At 46.0% G+C, this 25736-nt stretch overlaps 1 protein-coding gene across 1 annotated transcript; it reads right to left on the bottom strand.

The window, feature by feature from the left end:
* Window positions 1–1312: 1312 nt before the first annotated feature.
* Window positions 1313–21872, bottom strand: rab3ip (RAB3A interacting protein (rabin3)). Its single transcript, XM_080491555.1, has 12 exons — window positions 21754–21872; window positions 13632–13748; window positions 13142–13299; window positions 12890–13052; window positions 10611–10706; window positions 9690–9767; window positions 9409–9609; window positions 9016–9144; window positions 8326–8438; window positions 8032–8131; window positions 6714–6783; window positions 1313–2906 (listed from the first exon to the last, which is right to left on the bottom strand). The coding sequence occupies exons 2-12, from the start codon at window positions 13719–13721 to the stop codon at window positions 2824–2826; spliced, it is 1281 nt and encodes a 426-aa protein (XP_080347681.1). The 5' UTR covers window positions 13722–13748; window positions 21754–21872; the 3' UTR covers window positions 1313–2823.
* Between the last annotated feature and the right edge of the window lie 3864 nt (window positions 21873–25736).

Raw genomic sequence — 25736 nt, forward strand, 5'->3', positions numbered from 1 at the left:
TGGTTTTATTTATTTCATCCAGTATTCATCCTGACAATATTCTGGCCCTCGGTGCTTTCGTCCGCCGTGGCAGCAGTTAGTGTGCGACAATAAATCCATATCAACACTCATCCTGGATCCAGCGTCTCTGTAAAGGCTAGAAAGTGTGTCCTTCAATCTACAGGACCCAAAACTAATCTCTGGCGGCTCGTACAGGAATCAGCTGAGAAAGAAGCCGCTACAGGAGGAGTGCTAAACAGTATGGAGGGAATGAATAATACAATGTAAAGTGTCTCTGAGTTTCCAGAAAAATGCTATTTAAAACCTGTGCATTAGTATTATTATTACACCATGACATGAAAAATAATTCCAACAACAAACAAGACAAAGAAACAAAACTAAAATAAAGGTAAGATAAATTCACAGTCAAGGACAAAACAGACGAATAAAAATAGATGAATGAAAACAAAAACGAGTGAATGAACGGATGAATGCTGAGTTTCATGTGAAGAGAGGAGTCATTCAGACAATTAGAGGTATCACTGTTTTTATTTCAGACACGGAGGGAGAGAGAGAGAGAGGGAGAGAGAGAAAGAAAGAGAGAGAAAAAGAGAGAGAGGGTGGCAGAGAGAAAGAGAGAAAAAGAGAGAGAGGGTGGCAGAGAGAAAGAGAGAGAGAGAAAAAGAGAGAGAGGGTGGCAGAGAGAAAGAGAGAGAGAAAAAGAGAGAGAGGGTGGCAGAGAGAAAGAGAGAGAAAAAGAGAGAGAGAAGGCACTAAACCAAATCAGGAGGGAGAGAGAAAGAGGCTCAAAACACACACACACACACACACACACACACACACACACACACACACACACACACACACACACACACACACACACACACACACACACACACACACACACACACACACACACACACACACACACACACACAGGGAGGGCGGAGCTCCTCTGTCTGCTCTCAGACTTCACAGGAAGTCGTTTCTCCCTTCACAAACATTATATAAACATGCTCTTATTGTCTTAAAACTACTTCCTGTGCAGACTTCATCATCATCATCATCACCATATTCATAATATAGTCATAAATTACATCGGAGCTGTCAACCTAATTGTTGAACCTTTACTGTGGAGGACAAACAGAATAAATGTCACTTTAAAAGGTTTGAAAATGTTTACACCCACTCACACATATATATACATATATATATATATATGTTCTCTATAGAACACACGTTCTATAAGCGTGTATGCATGTGCAGACAGGTCTGAATGGACTTGAAGATAATCGTGTTTTCTGCTCGACACAGAAAAATGAAATCTCAACCTCACATGACGAGTCATTTAATTTGAAAATCTGGGGACAAAAGTGAGAAGAGAAACTCCACATTTCAGAAAAATGCTTTCTTTGATGAGAAAAGCTAAATTAAGAGAATAAAGTTGAATATTTCAAATTTTGGAGGTAAAATAATCTGAATATTTCAACTGGTTAAATTTGAACTGGATTATTTGGAAAAAAAATGGATGTGATTTGATGATTAAGATGTAATTCTGTGAAGAAAAACTAAATTCAGAGAATGAAGTTGGATTTTTAGTCAAACTAATAAAACATTTTAGATTTAGTCTGTAATCTGGAAGAAAATAATGAATTCATTACATTTCTGCTTTTTGTGTGATTTTGTTGACTTTGATTGTTTAAAGACGCAGAATGTCCAGAGAAGTGAGCCTGTTTGGTGTTTCCACTTTCCACCAGCAGGTAGCGCCGTCACCGTCACATGGGAGACTAAGAATAAATGGACTTTATTGTGAAAAAGAAATTCAGTTTTTCTGCTGAACTTAAATTTTACAATTATGCTGTAGCAGATATAGCTAACAAAGCTAACCAGCAAGCCTCCTGTAATACCACTTTGTACCACCAGGTGGTGCAGTGAGTAGAACTTACTTCAACTTTATCCTCATAATCAAATTATGTCAATGTTTATTGATGTGGGTAATATTTTTGAAATGCTGACGGAGAAGAAGCTAACGGAGGCCCACATTGGGCCAGCAGGGGGAGCCGGGTTGTAAAACCACATTGAGCCAGCAGGTGGAGCAGGGTTGTAACACCACGTTGGGCCAGCAGATGGAGTCGGGTTGTAACACCACGTTGGGCCAGCAGGTGGAGCAGGGTTGTAACACCACGTTGGGCCAGCAGGTGGAGCAGGGTTGTAACACCACGTTGGGCCAGCAGGTGGAGTCGGGTTGTAACACCACGTTGGGCCAGCAGGTGGAGCAGGGTTGTAACACCACGTTGGGCCAGCAGATGGAGTCGGGTTGTAACACCACGTTGGGCCAGCAGGTGGAGCAGGGTTGTAACACCACGTTGGGCCAGCAGGTGGAGCAGGGTTGTAACACCACGTTGGGCCAGCAGGTGGAGTCGGGTTGTAACACCACGTTGGGCCAGCAGGTGGAGCAGGGTTGTAACACCACGTTGGGCCAGCAGGTGGAGCAGGGTTGTAACACCACGTTGGGCCAGCAGGTGGAGTCGGGTTGTAACACCACGTTGGGCCAGCAGGTGGAGCAGGGTTGTAACACCACGTTGGGCCAGCAGGTGGAGCAGGGTTGTAACACCACGTTGGGCCAGCAGGTGGAGTCGCCACCACTTTCTGTTCCAATCCTGCTTTTGCTTCTTCGTCGCTGCAAATGGGATTATTTAGAGCGGAGGTCGTTTCAGGTACTGATCATAGTTTCCTTAGTCTTTCCTTTGTCGTCAGAAACAGGAGGGGGCAGGAATCCAGTTCTGAGGGGGCGGGACTCCAGCTTAGAGAGTCTGCTGTGATTGGACGAGCCGTCCGTCCAGGTCACAGCTGGTCTTTGTAGTAGCCGAGTTTAGCCAGAGACATTTCTCTACGGAGCTGCATCACCTCCCAGAACATCTGCTCAACTACACAACAACAACACAACAACAACACAACAACAGGGTTAGGACCTAATCCACCACTCTTTTTTTTGTCTTACCCAGGTAACTTCAGGATTAACTTTGGTTTTCTAATATCCAGGTAACTTCAGGATTAACTCTGGTTTTCTTTTATCGAGATAACTTCAGGATTAACTCAGGTTTTCTCTTATCCAGGTAACTTCGGGATTAACTCAGGTTTTCTCTTATCCAGGTAACTTCAGGATTAACTCTGGTTTTCTTTTATCGAGAGAACTTCAGGATTAACTCAGGTTTTCAAACCTGACCCGTCTCCATTTGGTCTTAAGTGCAAAACAGACACGGTACCCTCAGGCACTGCTTTTGGTCACGTCCAGAAGTTCTGGCTTATGATTGGACTGGAGGGAAACAAAATCCTTTATTCTTGTTGTCGGGACGAAGTGACCCGGTGGTGAGCGGCAAACAACAGGAAATTATACAGAATGTATTTTGGTTCACTGGACATCAGACAATGTTCCTTCAAAGACTCAACGGCAGAAAATGGTTCTTAGTTTTTGTTTCTGAAATTTACATGGTAGGTGCATGTCCACTGTGAGAGACTGAAGTAAAAAATAAATCAGGTAGTCACATAAATAATTTAATTGTATTTTATTGCTGCACATAAGTATTTGAACAGCTGCCGTTCAGCAAGAATTCTGGCTGTCAAGACCCGTTACTCTGCCTTTAAAAAGTCCACCTCTAGTCCGCTTGTTAATCTAAACTAGTAGCACCTGGTTGAGCTGGTTAAAGACACCTGTCCACCCCACAGTCGGTCAGACTCCAGCTACTACCTTGGAGACCAAAGAGCTGTCAAAAGACACCAGAGACCCAATGGTTGACCTCCACAAGGCTGGAAAGTTCTCCGGGGACGTTGCCAAGCAGCTCGGTGAAAACAGATCAGCTGTTGGAGTAATGGTTAGACAATGGAAGAGGCTAAAGGGGACTGTCAGTCCCCTTGGGACTGGGGCTCCATGCAGGATCTCACCTGGTGGGGCATCACAGATGATAAGGTGAGGGATCAGCCCAGAACTACACGGGAGGAGCTGGTCAATGGCCTAAAGAGAGCTGGGACCACAGTTCCAAAGGTTACTGTGGGTAGAACACAACGCTGTGTTGGGCCTAGACCACCATGCTCACCCCCCCCTCCAGACAAGGGGGGGGGGACACGACTATGACGCACAACTATAAAAGTCCAACACGCGAAAATTCAACCGTCTCCAAGACGGACTCGCGTTGATCCAGATGCAGAACTTCGTATGGGAACACAAAGGGCCGTATTAACTCACACGGACTGGGCCGGAACACTTCCAACTCGCAGGACGAGCTGGAGAAGCTGTGGAAACGTACTTTTGTTCTTTTCTTTATCTTCAAAGGGACCCACATAGTGCCACAAACCTGAAGACCTAGAGAAGATGTGAGGGGTGGAGTGGGCCAACATCCCTGCTGCAGTGTGTGCAACCCTGGTCCAGAACTCCAGGAAACCTTTGACCTCTGGAATGGCCAACAAAAGCTTCTGTACCAAACATCAACACTGATTTTCTCAGCCGGCTAGCTCAGTAGGTAGAGCATGAGACTCACAATCTCAGGGTACTGGGTTCGTGTCCCACGCCGGGCGCCACCTTCCCGTGGACTCTCCACCTGCAGGAAGGTTCTTAATCAGGTGCAATGTGATCTGGGTGACGGTGCTCAGACTGACACCCCCGTGACCCGGAAACGGATAAGCGGAAGAAAATGGATGGATTTTCTGTGTTACTTAAAAATCATACAATGTGATTTCCTAAACGTTTTTTTAAATTCTGTCTCTCACAGTGGAAATGCACCTACGATGTAAATTTCAGACCCCTCCATAATTTCTAAGTGGGAGAACTGGCAAAATCGCAGGGTGTTCAAATACTTATGTTCCTCACTGTATGTATATAGATAGATAGATAGATAGATAGATAGATAGATAGATAGATAGATAGATAGATAGATAGATAGATAGATAGATAGATAGATAGATAGATAGATAGATAGATAGATAGATAGATAGATAGATAGATAGATAGATAGATAACATAACGATCCATAACGTACCGTAATGATTCATAACGTTCTATAATGATCCATAACATTCCATAAAGTAACTTAACGATTGCTAACATTCCATAACGTAATGATCCATAATGTTCCATCACGTAACGATTGGTAACATTCCATAATGTAACGATCCATGATGTAACGATCCATAACATTCCATAACGTAATGATCCATAAGGTAATGTAACGATCCATAGCGTAACTATCCATAACATTCCATAACGTAACGATCCATACCATTCCATAACGTAACGATCCATAACGTAATGATCCATAACGTAACGATCCATAACATTCCATAACGATCCATAACATTCCATAACGTAACGATCCATAACATTCCATAACGTAACGTGACGATCCATAACATTCCATAATGATCCATAACGTAACGTAACGATCCATAACGTAGCGGAAAGTAACATAACGATTGGTAACATTCCATAATGTAACGATTGGTAACATTCCATAACGTAACGATCCATAACGTAACGATCCATAACGATCCATAGCGTAACGTAACGATCCATAACATTCAATAACGTAACGATCCATAACATTCCATAACGGTCCTTAACAAAACGTAACGATCCATAACGTAACGATCCATAACGAAATGTAACATTCAATAACGTAACGATCCATAACGTAACGATCCATAACGATCCATAGCGTAACGTAACGATCCATAACATTCAATAACGTAACGATCCATAACATTCCATAACGGTCCTTAACATGACGTAACATTCCATAACGTAACGATCCATAAAATTCCATAACAATCCATAACGTAACAATCCATAACATAACGTAACGATCCATAATGTAATGTAACATTCCATAACGTAACCATTCATAGTGATCTAGTAAAAATATAGATAATTCCATTACATCCACTGACCACAACAAAAAAAACTTTGAAGTGTAAATGTAAAGGTTATTATAGTAATATTTTACCAGTCTGGTCCACTCAGGATGAAACTGGACTGTATGTGGTCCTTGAAGTACATTAAATCTTATTTATGAATTATCTTATATACATCTTATATACATGTATGTATATGTATTTATATAGTATACATCTTTGTATTGGTTCAGTTATGTGCTTTTAAATAACCAGAACATATTTGGTGTTTGGTTCCTTCAATATCAACTGGTCCTACAATTTGTCCTTGTGACTCGTCCTTCCGAAGAGAGGACACCTGTCTTCAGCGGACACTTGGCCTTGGATTGTAGGGCGTCCCTACATCACAGGTTTTACTGTATATACAGGAGACGTGCTAAGATCTGCTCTGATGTGCGTGCATGCCCGCGGTGTGTGGCGTTGCTGAAGAGAATGTTCTTAATCTGGGCTGAAGACTCTCTGGCGACATGAAGCATCGTGAAATATTCCTGCCTAGATGTCAATCAGGTTTTGGAAACAACGGACGATACATTTCTGGGAGAGTTTCAGGTGGGAGGAGCCAGAAGAAACTCTGGGTTTTCTCTACTAAACAGGTTCTGTTCAGTCGGTTACTGTGATAACTGACTGAACAGGAGTCATCATCTTTTCAGATTGTGTGTGTGTGTGTGTGTGTGTGTGTGTGTGTGTGTGTGTGTGTGTGTGTGTGTGTGTGTGTGTGTGTGTGTGTGTGTGTGTGTGTGTGTGTGTGTGTGTGTGTGTGTGTGTGTGTGTGTGTGTGTGTGTGCCCTCACCATCCTGCTGTTTGACCAGTCCTTGGTGGATGTATCGAATGTAGGTGAAGAAGTTACAGACGGCTGTGATCTGAAGGAAGAAGACAGCAGAGCATTATCATTAACGCTAACACACAAGAGCATTAACGCTGCCAACACACAGGAACATTAACGCTGCCAACACACAGGAGCATTAATGCTGCTAACAAACAAGAGCATTAACGCTGCTAACTGCCACTAGCTGCTGTTTTGGACATTTGACTGGATTTTACCATCTGAGATTATTTATATTATTATTCCCATGACATTAACCTGTACCCAGCTGATGTTACCATGAGACATGAGTTATTGAACCTGCTCGGGGTGTGTGTGTGTGTGTGTGTGTGTGTGTGTGTGTGTGTGTGTGTGTGTGTGTGTGTGTGTGCGTGTGTGTGTGTGTGTGTGTGTGTGTCCCAGGGCTGTAGTCAAGTCCACTTTTATCGAGTCCAAGACAAGTCCAAGTCGGGGCTTGTCGAGTCCAAATCAAGTCCAAGTCACAAAGGTTCGAGTCCCAAGTCCAGATGAGATCAAGAGTAAACCTCATGACAGAAAAAATATATATTTTCACTACCAGAAAATTAGAGAAATGTCATCATACTCAACTCTTCTCATTGGGCTTTTCCACCAACAAGAACCAGGTTCTGGTTCAGGGCCGGTACCAGGACCAGTTCTTAAATGAGCACCACCAAAGAACCGGTTCTTTTTCCACCGTTAACGGAGCCAGTGAGAGCCACGTCACTGCGTCACTCCAAAACGTGAAACGTCATTGATCTCAACAATTTAGCGCTGACAGTGCTCGTACAAGAACCAGGAGACGGACTGAAACAGTGGTTTAGTCCGGGTCGGTCCATCTAGTCTGACCTGAACCTCTGATGCACCAAAGAGCCAGAAAACTTTGAGTCTCTTCGTTTCTCTATTGGTGTTTTTATTCACGTCCGTCTTGTTTTAGTCCTAACCCGAACCCGAACCCGAACATCGAGGGATCAAAAAGCGACGTCGCTATGAACGCTTGGCCGCCACAAGCTAGTTGTCCTTCGATGTCCCGGCTCTTCCTCTCATTGTGAAGCAGAATTCACGACGCGTTGGATTGTTCACCACTAATAGGGAACATGAGCTGGGATTAGACCGTCGTGAGACAGATTAGTTTTTCACTACTGATGATGTGTTGTTGTAATAGTATTCCTGCTCCTGCTCGAGTACTGCAGCTCTGGTGTGTGTGTGTGTGTGTGTGTGTGTGTGTGTGTGTGTGTGTGTGTGTGTGTGTGTGTGTGTGTGTGTGTGTGTGTGTGTGTGTACTCACTCTGTATCTACAGTACGGAGAAACGTAGTAATAACTGGACGAATCTCCAAACTTGATTCTGTGCTTACAGGTTTTGGTCTGACCGCTCAGGGCACATTTCCTGTCAGGAGCAGGAAGTCACAGGTCAGGAGGAAGTAGGAGGGATTATTTATCTGCTGTGATGAACCTGGGGGAACTGGTTTTGGGGGGGGTTGGGGGGAGGATGGTAGGGGGAGGGGGGAGCCTGGGCCAGGTGGAAGAAGTGAAAGGAGTTAAAGATTTTTATGCAGAGGGTGTGTGTGTAAGCTCTCTCACTTTGGTCCTCCACACTCCACCGCTGACGCTTTGACCACAGGCAGTGGTTGGAAGCCCACTGGCTCCACGCTCAGAGTGTTTTGCTCCACCGCCTCCAAGATGGCCGACCCCAGCTGAGGAGGAGGAAGATGATGAAGAACACGATTCATTGTTTTGGATTAAACTGACGTTCTCATGACAGAGTGAACCGGGAGGGGAGGGGGTACCTCACTCTTGTTGAAGGTGAGAGGGTGTGAGACAAGTGAGTACCTCACTCTTGTTGAAGGCGAGACAGGGTGTGAGATAAGTGAGTACCTCACTCTTGTTGAAGGTGAGACAGGGTGCGAGAGGTGAATACCTCACTCTTGTTGAAGGTGAGATCGGGTGAATACCTGACTCTCGCTAAAGGTGAGACCGAGTGTGAGACAGGGTGAGTACCTCACTCTTGTTGAAGGTGAAACAAGGTGTGAGTAGCTCACTCTTGTTGAAGGTGAGACAGGCTGTGTACCTCACTCTTGTTGAAGGTGAGACAGGGTGTGAGACAGGTGAGTACCTCACTCTTGCTGAAGATGAGACAAGGTGTGAGACAGGTGAGTACCTCACTCTTGTTGAAGGCGAGATAGGCTGTGAGACAAGTGAGTAGCTCACTCTTGTTGAAGGTGAGACAAGCTGTGTACCTCACTCTTGTTGAAGGTGAGACAGGCTGTGTACCTCACTCTTGTTGAAGGTGAGACAGGGGTAAATGTCCTCTCGATAAACTCGGTCCAGGAAGCTGCAGCTTCGCTCCAACGTTGGATCTTCCTTCCAGGACCTGAACTCACTGAACAGCTGAGAGTCAATCTGCATGAGACATTAGACATGAGACATTAGACAATAGACAGACATGAGAGACACATGAAACATGAGAAACATGAGATATGAGGAGACATGTTGCGCAAAACGTGATTTCGTAACATGCCGGCTGTGATTCAGCTTATCATCATCATGGTCTCCAAACTGTAAACTTCATGTCGTACAGTTTGGCGGCTGAGACTCATAAGATCGTTAAAATCACACAGTGTGGAATGATTCAGGTCAGAGGTCAGAGGTCAGAGGTCGGCCCACCTCTCGACACTCCCGTACAATGGGCTGCGTGGCGGCCGGGTCGGGCTGCGTCCCCAAGATGGCGGCCGAGGTGCTCTTGTTCCTGCTGTGGCCCTTCCTGAAGGGAGTCCTGCTGGCCGCCGGCAGCTCCCCCACCGGGGACACGGGGGACGACAGCACCAGGGTCTTCAGGGCCTGGACCTCCGCCTGGAGCACGTCAATCTGCACATACAGGGACAGTCCAGCTCAGACCTGGAACCACCAGTTCCAGTGAGTGAGTGAGTGAGTGGGTGAGTGCTCACCTTCCCCAGAGCTTCGTTCAGCTGCTTCTCGGCGGCGGCCTGCTTCACGTTGGCCTCCTTCACCATTCTGTGAGCCTCCTGGACAACAACCACTGTAGGGTCAGAGACCGGGCTCTGATCCAGAACTACAACCACTGTAGGGTCAGAGACCGGGCTCTGATCCGGAACTACAACCACTGCTGGGTCAGAGACCGGGCTCTGATCCGGAACTACAACCACTGCTGGGTCAGAGACCGGGCTCTGATCCGGAACTACAACCACTGCTGGGTCAGAGACCGGGCTCTGATCCGGAACTACAACCACTGCTGGGTCAGAGACCGGCCTCTGATCCGGAACTACAACCACTGCTGGGTCAGAGACCGGGCTCTGATCCGGAACTACAACCACTGCTGGGTCAGAGACCGGCCTCTGATCCGGAACTACAACCACTGCTGGGTCAGAGACCGGGCTCTGATCCGGAACTACAACCACTGCTGGGTCAGAGACCGGGCTCTGATCCGGAACTACAGGAAGGTGAGGAGGATATGGAGGGTGAGGAAGGTGAGGTGAGAAGAACTACAGTTCAGAGGTCACATCATGATGCTTAAACACGTTGTGCAGCTCAGAATGTGATCCAGGACCAAGGCTTGGTTCTAGTTCCGTCCTTAACATCCCGCCAAAATAAAACACCACAGAATGCCATCAGATCAGAGTGAGGAGGAAACCTCGTTGGAAGAGGTGGAGGAGAGGAGAGGAGAGGAGAGGAGAGGAGAGGAGAGGAGAGGAGAGGAGGAGGGATGAGGAGAGGAGAGAGGAGAGGTGGAGGGGAGGAGAGGAGAGGAAGAGAAGAGAAGGAGGAGGTTAGGAAAAGGAAGAGTAAGAGGAGAGGAGGCGAGAAGAAGAGGAAGAGGAGAGGAGAGGAAGAAGATGAGGTGGACCGACCTGGAACAGACTGGCGGTGAGCTCCTCCAGCTCCAGGCCGAGCTGATCTCTGACTTTAGACAATCTCTCACACTCCTCATCTTTCAACAGCAGCTCCTTACACACACACACACACACACACACACACACACACACACACACACACACACACACACACACACACACACACACACACACACACACACACACACACACACACACACACACACACACACACACACACACACACACACAGAAAACAACACAACAGAAAAAATGGAAAATGAACACAAAATAACTTAAAACATGACTGATGAAACTAAAAATGTAAAATTATAAAAACTAAATTTCATAAAAAAAAAAAGTTGATATTTTTTAAAGTTCACCCAGCGACCTCAACACGTTCATGTGTTCGCATGTTAGTGTGCTAAAAGTAGTGACGTAGCAGGAGGAACTCGTTCTCTCGGTCTGCAGGGAATGCTGTTTTCATATTGTGTTCGTTTTTTTGAGGGGATTTCCAACACAGAATGATCTAATACATAGACATACAGTAGTAGACCTGTACCTATACTCTAGGTCCGGAGATCGTCCACTATATGGTGTGGACTAGAGGCTCTACACATATAGTGTAGGATCTACTAGCATATGTCTACGCTGTCGGCTCGTTGGAGCAGACATTCACTACACAGGACAAATTCATGGCAGAGTTTATTTATTATTAGTTTCTCATTCGTCCTCCGACGGGACATTTCTTCACCAAATAGACTGTCTTCAGCAGCCACACAGCACAGCGCTGGGGGAGGTGATGGAGGCTGGGGGTGTAGCTCAGGGGGTGATGGAGGCTGAGGGTGTAGCTCAGGAAGAGGTGATGGAGGCTGGGGGTGATGGAGGCTGGGGGTTTAGTTCAGGAGGGGGTGATGGAGGTCGGGGTGTAGCTCAGAAGGAGGTTACGGAGTTGCTAGGATGATCGTCAATATTCCCCCAAATCTGTTCGTCTGACCTCCATCACTCCTCCATCACTCTCTCTTACTCTTCTACTTCTTCTTTAGTCTGACCTCCATCATTCCTCCATCATTCTTCTTCTTTAGTCTGACCTCCATCATTCTTCTTCTTTAGTCTGACCTCCATCACTCCTCCACCACTCTCTTACTCTTCTTCTTCTTTAGTCTGACCTCCATCACTCCTCCACCACTCTCTTACTCTTCTTCTTCTTTAGTCTGACCTCCATCACTCCTCCATCACTCTGTCTTACCCTTCTTCTTTAAAAAAGTCTTCAACTACCGCTGAACAGTGTGAAATGTCTGAAAATATTTCTGTTTCTTCACTTTTCTGTGTGTCTGCCACTGTGAGTCTGTTACTGCCGGAGCCTGTTACTGCTGTGTTTATAGCCTGTTACTGCCGGAGCCTGTTACTCCTCCTACGTCACAGCAAGATGAAGGAGCTTGAGAATCCCGACTTATCTAGTTTTTCATAGTTTTTTACTTGCGGATGAAGAAGGTATGACAAAATAATTGTAAGTATTTTCATAATAAAACCTTTTTATTATTTTGTATTGCTTTTTTTCAAAAATGTTTTGGCGTCATACTCTCTTTAAATACATCATGTTATGCCCCGTTAGCAGCCCCCCTTTAGAAGGCACCCGTTAACCCCCCCCCCCACTGTTAGAACGTCCCCTGTTAGAATCCCCCCCATTAGAACATCCCCCCCCTGTTAGGAGCCCCCCAAGTTAGCAGCCTCCTGATAAAATCCTCGCCCCCCCCGTTAGCACGTCCCCCGTGAGACACCCCTACCAAGTTAGCAGCCTGCGGTTAGAACCCAATTAGCACCCCCCCTCATTAGCACGTCCCCCGTTAGAATCCCCCCATTAGCAGCCCCTCCGTTGGAATCCATCCCCGTTAGGACACCACCCCCCCACCCTTCTTAGAATCCCCCCCAGGTTCAGACCATGGACTGTGGCCCAGTAGTTCCGTGGTCTGTGAGTTGGACACGTTTCTAGGAGAAGCCAGCAAGATGCAATTCCTGTTCTTCACTGGAACATGTGAACGTATGACTCATCGGTAGAACGTGTGAAATGTGAACGAACATAGAACACAGTGAAATCATTTGACGACCTGCTGAGGCGACTTTGAAATTAAATGAAATGATGAAATGATGAAGTAACGTCACTTCATCAGTGATGAAAGAAGACGAGAGACACACAACCACACACTCAGCCGAGGTCACTGAAGGTCACGTGACTCTGGGTCACTGAAGGTCACGTGACTTTGGGTCACTGAAGGTCACGTGACTCTGGGACTCACCCTCTGAGCCTTGGCCAGCTCGTCCTTCAGCCTCTCGTAGCCTTTCTCTCGGACCTCCATCACCGAGGGGCTGCGCAGCCGCGACAGAGCGTCGCTCAGGGCGCCGCTCTCGTCCCCGTCCTCTGGGCCGCTGTCCACTGGCTCCGCCTCCAGGCCCGGCACACTGCATGGCACAAACACAAGGTCACTGTGAGCCAGAGGGCGGCGGAGGGCGGAGGAGGAGGGCGGCGGAGGAGGGCGGCCCGTCTTTACCTTCCATTGTGGCTTTGCCGCGGTGCAGAGTAGACGGGCTGCGTGGGCAGCTGGTCGGCCTGCAGGCCAGCAGGGGGCGCTCCCAGGGAGTGTGTGCGGTACAGGGAGGTGGGCGGGGCGCTGTGGCGGGCGGGGGGGCGCTGCTGCTCCACCTGGTTCTGCAGGAACACGCAGAAGTGAACGTCACTGATGGTTCATCGGCGGGAATGAAAATCAGTCAGAACACTCCCACTGTACACATTAGAAGAAAAACTACAAGAGTGATTGATTGATTGAATGATTGATTGATTGATTGATTGATTGAACAAAGAGCTCATAACTACAGGACAAGATTTAGTTTCAGCTCTGAACTGGACTTTCGTGAGAGTTTCCAGGTTGATCATAAAACACTGACCATCGTTTTATTGCAAGGATTCGAACAAAGGTTCCTGGCGTGAGGCTGAAGACTCACCTGGAGGTCAGGTGTGGTGGGCGAGGCCAAGAGACTCACCTGGAGGTCAGGTGTGGTGGGCGAGGCCAGGTTCACTTCCTGGAAACCCTCCAGAGTCTCAGCACTGGACTGATCGCTGCTGCACGCCATCACTGCTACTGCCACACATCATACAGTCTGAACACACACACACACACACACACACACACACACACACACACACACACACACACACACACACACACACACACACGTTAACAGAGGAAGGTTCAGAGTTGAAAGGTCGTGACCTTAGGTAGAAGACGTTGACCTCATGAGCTCTGGACTAAAACAAGACGGAGGTGAAAAAACACCAATAGAGACACGAGAAGACAAAGTTTTCTGGCTCTTTGGTGCATCAGAGGTTCAGGTCAGACTAGATGGAGCGACCCGGACTAAACCACTGTTACAGTCCGTCTCCTGGTTCCTGTCTGAGCACTGTCAGTGTGAAATTGGTGAAATCAGTGACGTTTCACGTTTTGGAGTGACGCAGTGACGTGGCTCTCACTGGCTCCGTTAACGGTGGAAAAAGAACCGGTTCTTTGGTGGTGCTCATTTAAGAACTGGTCCTGGTACCGGCCCCGAACTAGAACCTGGTTCTTGTTGGTGAAAAAGCCCTATCTGTAGAGTCATTTCAGTAACAGTGAAGCAGACGAGGTTTCATGGATCAGAAATCTCCGCAGGTCGGATCGGAAATTTCTGATTTTGCACTCGTCCCACGGACTGACCATCGGTAATGTGTAGTAGTCCGTAGAAGTATGTACTAGTATCGGACTGGCGTTCAGATCGACCCCTGAACAAGCAGAAAACACAATCTATAAAATAAGAGCGCCAATAATGAGTCAATTCATTGTGGATTAAAAGACATTCAGCAAAAGATTATTCACACAACCAGGATTAGATGGAACAAACATTGAATCTTTTCTTGACCCGTTGAAGCTACTGAAAGTAAAAGAAAAGCGAAATATAATTCTAACCAGTGAAATCACAGAAAGAGAAATTAAAAACACCACATCAACTTTCTAAGCTAATGAAGCAGCTGGGGGGGGGGGGGGTTTCCATCTGAGAGGAACAAGGAGCTGAAAGAACTCGTCCAATCAGCTCAGTGATCCAGCACAAGGTCAGAATAAACTGGATTGTGGAGGTAGAGACCTACTAGTGTATTCAACCAAGACATGTGAAGACTAGTTCTTCCCCAGATAATAAGTCTTGATCCGACGGGTTTTACCCAGCGAAGGCAGACACAAGACAACATTCACCACACATCACATGTAATCGATTACTTAGAAACTACTAAACTCCAAGTATTAGTGAGTCTCGACGAGGAAAAAGCCTTTGACCAAGTGAACTGGGAGTTTTTATATCAAGTATTACAAAAACTCGGATTTCATCAAACGTCCATTACAATTATTCAGGGGTTATATAAAAACCCAAAAGCAAGAATAAAACTAAATGTCAAACTCCTTCAGTTCAGAGAGGGACAAGACAAGGCCGTCCAGTCGGCCCACTGAAGCACTCAGCCAACCAGCATGAAGATATTACACGTATTAAAAGAGCAGGTCAAGGAAATAAGGTTTGCTTGTTGGCAGATGATATTTTAATATATCTTTCGATGCCAGAGATCTCAATTCCAAAACTATAGTCACTACTAGATGCTTTTAGTGGGTCTCAGCATAGAAACTGAACATCTCTAAGACACAAATGTTGACTTTCCTTTATAAACCAGCCAGATAAGCTCCAACTGTCAGTTATCCTGGGCTCTAGAACATATCGGATATTTGGGGGAAACAGTACCGAAAGATCTCACTAAGCCGTATACCCTAAATTGAATTTAAAGTGGAAGAACTCTTTTTCGGCTCGCGACAATCCACATCCACAAATAACAAATGTCAAGTGCTTATTTGGAAAACTGACTCTCGTGGCCAGAAAGGCAATAACAAAAACATGGGTTAAACCATCCGGCCCGTCTGTTAGTGAACGACATGAGATCACCTTGGAAATCTTTGTAATGAGAGAATCACTTCCTCAATCAGGCTACAGAGTGGAAACAGGTCCTTTTCCCAAAACGACCGTATTTCGTTTGATTTATTTTTCATTGTTTTTACAATATATTTCACTGAGATTGCTCATTTTTGTAATTGCTTTATTTGTAAAGTACACATTGTGCAACCCTTATTTTCCTTTTTTTCATACAGTGTAAAATACCCCATGTTCTGCATTTGTGTTATTCATTCTACTTTATTTTTAAAAAAAAAACGGAGGATCACTTCTCATGTCGATTTTAAGACGAAAGTTTTGTATTTGTTGTTAAGCGACTCCAAATAAATAAATAATAAAAAAAACAACAATTTCAAGTGAAAACTAAAAGTCTTCCCACAAATCTTCAAACTTAAATTAAGAGAAAATAATTACAATTCAAGACGATTGTGTGTCTTTGAAAGAGGTCATGTGAGGACTAGATTAGTGTTGGGCAGCAGAAACCATAAGAACTTGGCCCACAGTAGAGGTTCTGACCGTACCGGCTTGAGGCCCCAGCATCCTCCCTTTTGAACCAATAAGAACAAGAAGAAAATTCGGCAGTGACGTCAGCCAGCAGCAGAAAAAAAATGCTTTTTCGGCAGGACTGTTCATACTCCGATAAGAAGCTGCCGAACTCGCAGGCCACGCCCCCTCACAGCAGGCCACGCCCCCTCACAGCAGGCACAAGTCTGTGAAGCGGCGTTTAAACTTTTCAACTGCACAGTTTATTTCTGGCCTCCAGTGCTTTCAGAAATACATTTCTCTGAACTTTTTCAGTTATAAAAAAGTTTTTGTCCGACCGCGATGTTAGTCCAGTTTTAACTCCAGGAGCTGACAGCTGTTCGTGATGCGTTCAGGTGCATCACGTCAGCCTACACTCCGACATTTTAACGAGCTGCGGCGCTCGTACAGTAGCGCTGTTACAAGCTAAATATGATTACAATATTATCGATAGTCATGAGCGAACTAGAACACGCATGCGCAGCACACGGCAGTGTAAAAGTTTCAGCAGTGCGGCTCCTACATAGTTCGGCCAGGGCGGTTGGCACAGCCCAAACAAATTTGTTCGGCCAGAAGGAGCTGGAAGAAGGAAATGACGTCATTTTGTTCGACAGGACCCGCACTGCCCAACTTTCGTCTTGTTCTTATGGAGGATGAAGAGGCCTTTATCGCGACACCGGATGTTAGTGATGTCATCAAGCAGCACCTGGTATGGTCGATAGCATAGCAGCAGCTAAAGCAGATTGACAGCCCTGAGTGATGCATTCAGGTGCATCACCCAACGCTGATCCATGCTACATGCTAACGGGCTTCGGGGCTCACAGAGCAGAGAGGCTACATGCTAACGGGCTCACAGAGCAGAGAGGCTACATGCTACATGCTAACGGGCTCACAGAGCAGAGAGGCTACATGCTAACGGGCTCACAGAGCAGAGAGGCTACATGCTACATGCTAACGGGCTCACAGAGCAGAGAGGCTACATGCTAAACGTGATTAAAATATGACTGATATGGTCATTATCAAGCTGCAGCGTGTGTGTAAATAGACTCCACGCTTAGCAATGTCACAGATTTCTGCTTCTGGAGGATGAATTGATCTTTACACGGAGGAGCAGAAGGAGAAACGGGAGGAAGAGGAGGCGCTCATAAAGAAGACTGGTGCAATGTGGGTCATATGGACTTGCTTTGGGTTTAAGGAGTCGGACGTTGAGCAGAGAGACAATCTAAAATATTGCGGGCGACGGTAATAGCAAAGAGAGGGAATACATTTTATTTTTCTTCTAATGTCTAAGGCCTCGTTTCCACGACAACGTGACAAAACCTAATCTGTTAAATAAAGTGTTGTTTCCACAGCAGCAGCAGACACACTGACACCCTGTAGATTTTATGCCGGGCACCCCAAGGCTTGCACTCGTGCGCTGCGCGTCTATTGGGAGTACTATGCTATCGGGAGTACCGTCGGTAGTGTCTGCTCCCGAGTCCCGGTCTCCGTCCAGCCTCGCGTCTGCTCTTTTTGGTCCAACATGAAAGTTGTGCAGCAAAGAAAAAAAAACAAAAAACAACCAGTGCAAAGCTGAATATGTGAACAACAGAGGATTCATACTGCCACATATATTAATATATTGAGGGCGAGTAGTAAATCACTACCCAATCAGCGGATTTGATTATCTTCAAAATCAGACCCGTTTTATGGTCCCGAGTACCCCGATGGAGGGGCGACAGAAAAGCCTCAACTTTTGGAGCGGTTATTAGTTCCCAAATTCTTGCGGTGGAAACCCGAACCGTACTGGACCATACCACTCCATTCCTGCACTTTTTGTGCAGTGGAAACGGGGCTTCCGTGGTTACACCAGGAAGATGTGGGGAAGGTTTAGTGGTTACACCAGGAAGATGTGGGGAAGGTTTAGTGGTTACACCAGGAAGATGTGGGGAAGGTTTAGTGGTTACACCAGGGACGTGTGGGGAAGGTTTAGTGGTTACACTAGGAACGTGTGGGGAAGGTTTAGTGGTTACACCAGGAACCTGTGGGGAAGGTTTCGTGGTTACACCAGGAACCTGTGGGGAAGGTTTCGTGGTTACACCAGGAACATGTGGGGAAGGTTTAGTGGTTACACCAGGAACCTGTGGGGAAGGTTTAGTGGTTACACCAGGAACCTGTGGGGAAGGTTTCGTGGTTACACCAGGAACCTGTGGGGAAGGTTTCGTGGTTACACCAGGAACATGTGGGGAAGGTTTAGTGGTTACACCAGGAACCTGTGGGGAAGGTTTAGTGGTTACACCAGGAACCTGTGGGGAAGGTTTAGTGGTTACACCAGGAACCTGTGGGGAAGGTTTCGTGGTTACACCAGGAACATGTGGGGAAGGTTTAGTGGTTACACCAGGAACCTGTGGGGAAGGTTTAGTGGTTACACCAGGAACCTGTGGGGAAGGTTTCGTGGTTACACCAGGAACCTGTGGGGAAGGTTTAGTGGTTACACCAGGAACCTGTGGGGAAGGTTTCGTGGTTACACCAGGAACCTGTGGGGAAGGTTTCGTGGTTACACCAGGAACCTGTGGGGAAGGTTTCGTGGTTACACCAGGAACCTGTGGGGAAGGTTTCGTGGTTACACCAGGAACCTGTGGGGAAGGTTTCGTGGTTACACCAGGAACCTGTGGGGAAGGTTTCGTGGTTGCCCTGGGCACCCAGATCAGCTGAAACTGTGTGTGTATGTGTGACTGCAGTGACTCACAAAGAGAAAAGGTTCAGTGAGTAACATTCATTAAAGCTTACTGTTTCAGTCCCTCCTCGGTGAAGTACACTCCTCCCGAACACACACTCCTCCCGAACACACACTCCTCCCGAACACACACTCCTCCCGAACACACACTCCTCCTGAAGTCTGCTGCGCTGCAGAGCCTCGTGCTGCATTCAAGGCCAGTCAGACAGAAGAGCGTTGCCATGCAGGCTCGGTGGCTGTATGACATCAGCCAGGTGAAACTCCACCTGCCTCTCAATCAGCCAACCCCAGCTGCTCTCATCCAGCCGTCTCCATGGCAACCAGTCCTGGCGAGCCGGCGTAACAGGACCCGCTGAGATGCTGGTAGAGTATCCTGTTACTCCGGCCACCCGGCGCCAGTTCACTTTCTTCGCCTCGTATTGTTTAAATCTCCTGAGTTGCTTGCAGTCGTGTGAACGTTACTGAAACTACGTACGTTACCAGTTACTTCACTACCTGAAGGTTTGACTGAAAGTGAAACGTTTCTGGTGAAATTAGGATGAAAAGTCTCCGTTAAGTAAGAAGCCCCAGTGATGAGCCCTGAGGAACGCCACGTATTTTCATTTGGATTGATTAAAAAAAATTTGTGTGCAAATGTTTCTTTTTTATTTCATAGAATTTTTATTGAGGAACAGATTTATTTTTTTTTTTTTAAACTTACATTACTGGAACCAAGTTGTATACTAGTGATCATGTGAACTACTAGTGGTACTAGTGAACTACTAACATTTGGTCGGTCAATTTTCAGAAGAGACGTGTGATGACATGTTGCTCAAAGCCTCTAAATCTGTTATAACCTCCGTCACTACGTGTCACCGTCTAATTTTGATTAATCTTTTTTTCGCCAAAAAATAGCGAATAATCGGCTCGAGTACACAACTCACAACTGACTTCCTGTTTGTATTACGCCCAGTAACGAGCAACGTGATTGGTCCATTCCTACCATGTGGTCTATAGCTGTTGAAAGGCGGCCTCTGATTGGTTGGTAATTCTCTGACTCGTCCTGATGCCTTCTAATGTTCGGGCAAAGAGGAGGAACTTCCTTTCCAAGATGTTGAGGAACTATATCTGCAGAATCCACACAGGTGGGACTAAATCTATAGATCTATGATCTCATTTCCTAAACATGGACACGTTTGGATAACTGCACATCCTTCATGCTTTTCATTGAAGAATAAAATGTTCTTTGCTGTGAAAAAGTTGATTTTGATGTAAATGTTGACATCATGCTGGTTCCCTCTCCAGTTTAATTCAGTGTGACTGTGACGCTGTAAAGAGCTGGACTGAGCTGGAATAAACAACTACATGTAGTGATGTTTGGAGTGAGGGGAGTCAGGTACAGGTACAGGTACAGGTACAGGTACAGGTACAGGTACAAGTGAAAACCATCACCAATGAAAAGAAGCTTTTACCTTTAATAAAATTTTTTTACTTTTTAACAAAGCAAGAAGGTTTAATAGATGTTCACCAAAAATGTGAGGACAAAAGGAAATATATTACTATTAAGAAGTAAAATCTACACGCCACAATGTAGTATTTATAGTCCAGAATACATTAGAATGAACCATTTAATGTCTATCTCGCTCTATAGTTTTCTTTTTAAATAGCGACCCCCCCCCCCCCCCCACCCCCCCCTCACCCCCCCTCACACACACACCCACACACACTGGTCACTGATCCCTAAAATTTTGGACACCCAGATTTTTCTTTGGACACCCAAAACACAGATTTCTGCCTGAAACCATGACTCGTAGTAATACTGGTGGACTAGTGAACTACTAGTAATAAGAGTGGTAACTACTGGTGATATCAGTGAACTACCACTAATACTAGTGGTATTAGTGAATACTAGTCATACGAGTGATATTAGTGAACTACTACTCATACTAGTGGTATTAGTGAACTACTAGTCATACTAGTGATATCAGTGAACTACTACTCATACTAGTGGTATTAGTGAACTACTAGTCATACTAGTGATATCAGTGAACTACTAGTCATACTAGTGGTATTAGTGAATTACTAGTCATACGAGTGATATTAGTGAACTACTAGTGATATCAGTGAACCACTAGTCATACTAGTGGTATTAGTGAACTACTAGTCACACCAGTGGTATTAGTGAATTACTAGTCATACGAGTGATATTAGTGAACTACTAGTGATATCAGTGAACCACTAGTCATACTAGTGGTATTAGTGAACTACTAGTCACACCAGTGGTATTAGTGAACTACTAGTCATACGAGTGATATTAGTGAACTACTAGTGATATCAGTGAACCACTAGTCATACTAGTGGTATTAGTGAACCACTAGTCACACCAGTGGTATTAGTGAACTACTAGTCATACGAGTGATATTAGTGAACTACTAGTGATATCAGTGAACCACTAGTCATACTAGTGGTATTAGTGAACTACTGGTGATATTGGTGAACTACTAGTCATACTCGTGGCATTAGTGAACTACTCGTGGTACTAGTGAAGTACTGGTCAATAAACGTTACATCATCTCTGCGCGTCGTGTTAAACGTTGGTAAACGTCGCACTGTGGAGGATTACTGGTGAGGAGACGATGTCTCCATCATCGGCCACCGCACATACGGTGTGCTAGTTTTAGAAAAGATGACTCACAGCAGCTAAATTCAAGCCCAAAACAAGTTACAAAGCTACTTAAAATAATCCTGATCCATATTAAGCGGGAATAGCAGCTCGGGTGAGACAACAGACCGATAAGACCAGACCCTGTCCGATAATGGACGCATTAGCATGTAGCCGGCAGTAGGGAGCTGGCGCCGCAGCACTTTGCTCCAACTTGAAATGAGAATAAACGGATGAAGGTGACGGCTCACTGGAAGGAGACTCACCGGGGCTCAGCGGCCGGGTCGCTCTGTGAGTTTGGACCCCGTTAACGAGTTGGAATTATCCTCAAAACAAACAAACAAGCAGCCGGATGCACGCACAGAACGGAGCCGGTGGCGCGTTCAGGGCGGCTCGGAAAAGAGAGAAGCAAGGCGCGTTCAGGGCGGCTCGGAAAATGGGGAATATTAAATGGACTTCACTTATAGAGCGCTTTTCCACCATGTGAGCAGCCCCCAAAGCGCTTTACATGGTTCATCACGTTCACCCAGTCACACACCATTGGAAGCTGCAGCCATGCAAGGCGCTGTCACTCCAATGGGGCCAGTTTAGGGTTCAGTGTCTTGAACCAGCGCACCAGACAAAAACAAATACCCCTTTAGAATATTTACTTTTTTCACACCTTCAAAAATATTGTATGCAAAGTGCGGAGAACATCTTTCCTTTCTCTTTCTTTAGGATTCCTAAAGAAGTTAGTGAAAGGTGATCAAGGTGGTGTGACGTCCACCATGGTGGGGAAAGAACTACAAGTTTCTCAAAATGGACTACAATAAGTTCATTTGGGTTCTAGAGGATTTCAAGTTGTTCTAGGCAGATTATTACTTTGGTAACTTACATGATCTGCTCCTTTTTCAGTCATCCTGAGTTTCCCTGAACGCTCCGATGAGCGGGTCCCTTTAAATGTTGTCGCTGCAAGGAATTGTGGGGGAACATGAGCTGGTCTCCTTTGGTAAAGGAAGCATCAGAGGTTCCTAGGCTAAAGGAGGTTCTAAAGGAAGCATCAGTGGTTCCTATGCTATGGAGGTTCTAAAGGATGCATCAGTGGTTCCTAGGCTAAAGGAGGTTCTCAAGGAAGCATCAGTGGTTCCTATGCTAAAGGAGGTTCTCAAGGAAGCATCAGTGGTTCCTATGCTATAGGAGGTTCTAAAGGATGCATCAGTGGTTCCTAGGCTAACGGAGGTTCTAAAGGAAGCATCAGTGGTTCCTAGGCTAAAGGAGGTTCTAAAGGATGCATCAGTGGTTCCTAGGCTAAAGGAGGTTCTAGAGGAAGCATCAGTGGTTCCTAAACTAAAGGAGGTTCTCAAGGAAGCATCAGTGGTTCCTATGCTATAGGAGGTTCTAAAGGATGCATCAGTGGTTCCTATGCTAAAGGAGGTTCTAAAGGAAGCATCAGTGGTTCCTATGCTATAGGAGGTTCTAAAGGATGCATCAGTGGTTCCTAGGCTAAAGGAGGTTCTAAAGGAAGCATCAGTGGTTCCTAGGCTAAAGGAGGTTCTAAAGGATGCATCAGTGGTTCCTAGGCTAAAGGAGGTTCTAGAGGAAGCATCAGTGGTTCCTAAACTAAAGGAGGTTCTCAAGGAAGCATCAGTGGTTCCTATGCTATAGGAGGTTCTAAAGGATGCATCAGTGGTTCCTATGCTAAAGGAGGTTCTAAAGGAAGCATCAGTGGTTCCTATGCTATAGGAGGTTCTAAAGGATGCATCAGTGGTTCCTAGGCTAAAGGAGGTTCTAAAGGAAGCATCAGTGGTTCCTAGGCTAAAGGAGGTTCTCAAGGAAGCATCAGTGGTTCCTATGCTGTAGGAGGTTCTAAAGGATGCATCAGTGGTTCCTAGGCTAAAGGAGGTTCTAAAGGAAGCATCAGTGGTTCCTATGCTAAAGGAGGTTCTAAAGGAAGCATCAGTGGTTCCTATGCTGTAGGAGGTTCTAAAGGATGCATCAGTGGTTCCTAGGCTAAAGGAGGTTCTAAAGGAAGCATCAGTGGTTCCTATGCCAAAGGAGGTTCTAAAGGAAGCATCATTGGTTCCTAGGCTAAAGGAGGTTCTAAAGGAAGCATCAGTGGTTCCTATGCTGTAGGAGGTTCTAAAGGATGCATCAGTGGTTCCTATGCTGTAGGAGGTTCTAAAGGATGCATCAGTGGTTCCTAGGCTAAAGGAGGTTCTAAAGGAAGCATCAGTGGTTCCTATGCCAAAGGAGGTTCTAAAGGATGCATCAGTGGTTCCTAGGCTAAAGGAGGTTCTAAAGGAAGCATCAGTGGTTCCTATGCCAAAGGAGGTTCTAAAGGAAGCATCATTGGTTCCTAGGCTAAAGGAGGTTCTAAAGGAAGCATCAGTGGTTCCTATGCTGTAGGAGGTTCTAAAGGATGCATCAGTGGTTCCTATGCTGTAGGAGGTTCTAAAGGATGCATCAGTGGTTCCTAGGCTAAAGGAGGTTCTAAAGGAAGCATCAGTGGTTCCTATGCCAAAGGAGGTTCTAAAGGAAGCATCATTGGTTCCTAGGCTAAAGGAGGTTCTAAAGGAAGCAACAAGCCCCCTTTCCTTTGCTTATTGAGAATTCAGACAGTTCTTATCATGGTCGCCACACTAAACACTTCTGGGGTGAAGGAGAAGAGGACAGAGAAGGAGACAGGAGGGACAATTCAGACGTGAAGCTTCTTAAAAGTCCTCCTCACTACTCTTAGTGGTTAGCGGTACGACCCGTAGCGGTACGACCCGTAGCGGTACGATCCGTGGCGGTACGGGCCGTAGCGGTACGGGCCGCGGTCCATATTCTAGTTTTATCTTCCAGATCAGTAGTTTAATAGTTGAGACTCTCCCTGATACCATCCGATGTGTCATCAGTCCATACGGATGTCAGGTTCTCTCCATTTTCTTCACCTTTATAGTGTTTTGTTCTCTGCACACGTCTGTGTTTACTACCCGGAAGACTAACTACGTTGTTCTCTCTGTGTCCGCTGCTGCAGTGGAAACGCACTCCTTTTTTTTTGCGGATTTTAGCGGACCTTTGTGTTGTCATGTGAAACGGTGTCGTGTAAACAGGGCCTCAGCCTTAGGATGCTTGGTGAATACTTTGTGCATAGGCTGCTGAGCGTCACTGCTGAACACATGGTGCTGTAGCACGCTGCGGCCAGCAGGGGGAGCCACAAACAAACAAATGACTTGAGAGTTTTCTGACACGTTCATAGTTTTCATCAGATTTCTGATGAATTTCAGTTTAACAGCGTAGAGGGGTTGGGGGGGGGGGGGGGGGGGGGGGGGGGGGGGGTCACGGGAGTTAAGAGTCAGGGTAAGGGGGGTTGGGGGGGTCAGGGGGGTTGGGAGTCAGGGTCAGGATTTAGGGGGGTTGGGGGGTCACAGTTAGGTCACCCTTCATCTCTCAACAATAATGTTTCTATAATTAGAAATTGATCTATAGTGTGTTTTCATTTTGTGGTTGAGACTGTGGAGCAGGAAGGAAACTCCCTGGTTCACACTGTCACTCTGTTTCTGTAGAAACTGTCCCTGGTTCACACTATGACTCTGTTTTATTTGAAACTGTCCCTGGTTCACACTGCGACTCTGTTTCAGTAGAAACTGTCCCTGGTTCACACTGTGACTCTGTTTTATTTGAAACTGTCCCTGGTTCACACTGTGACTCTGTTTCAGTAGAAACGGTCCCTGGTTCACTCCATGACTCTGTTTCAGTAGAAACCGTCCCTGGTTCACACTATGACTCTGTTTCAGTAGAAACGGTCCCTGGTTCACACTATGACTGTGTTTCAGTAGAAACTGTCCCTGGTTCACACTGTGACTCTGTTTCAGTAGAAACTGTCCCTGGTTCATACTGTGACTCTGTTTCAGTAGAAACCGTCCCTGGTTCACACTGTGACTCTGTTTCAGTAGAAACGGTCCCTGGTTCACACTGTGACTCTGTTTCAGTAGAAACTGTCCCTGGTTCATACTGTGACTCTGTTTCAGTAGAAACTGTCCCTGGTTCACACTGTGACTCTGTTTCAGTAGAAACTGTCCCTGGTTCACTGTGACTCTGTTTCAGTAGAAACTGTCCCTGGTTCACACTGTGACTCTGTTTCAGTAGAAACTGTCCCTGGTTCACTGTGACTCTGTTTCAGTAGAAACTGTCCCAGGTTCACACTGTGACTCTGTTTCAGTAGAAACTGTCCCTGGTTCACACTGTGACTCTGTTTCAGTAGAAACTGTCCCAGGTTCACACTGTG

Source organism: Lipophrys pholis (genome assembly GCF_963383615.2).
Source record: "Lipophrys pholis genome assembly, chromosome: 22".
Lineage (NCBI taxonomy): Eukaryota > Metazoa > Chordata > Actinopteri > Blenniiformes > Blenniidae > Lipophrys > Lipophrys pholis.

What these genes read in the sequence shown, in the direction of transcription:
- rab3ip (XM_080491555.1), bottom strand. Translation starts at nt 13,721, where the DNA reads ATGGCGTGCAGCAGCGATCAGTCCAGTGCTGAGACTCTGGAGGGTTTC. An exon ending in CGGCAAAGCCACAATGGAAG is followed by an intron (nt 13,053 to 13,141) that starts GTAAAGACGGGC and finishes TGTGCCATGCAG; the next exon opens with TGTGCCGGGCCTGGAGGCGG. An exon ending in AGCTGGCCAAGGCTCAGAGG is followed by an intron (nt 10,707 to 12,889) that starts GTGAGTCCCAGA and finishes TGTGTGTGTAAG; the next exon opens with GAGCTGCTGTTGAAAGATGA.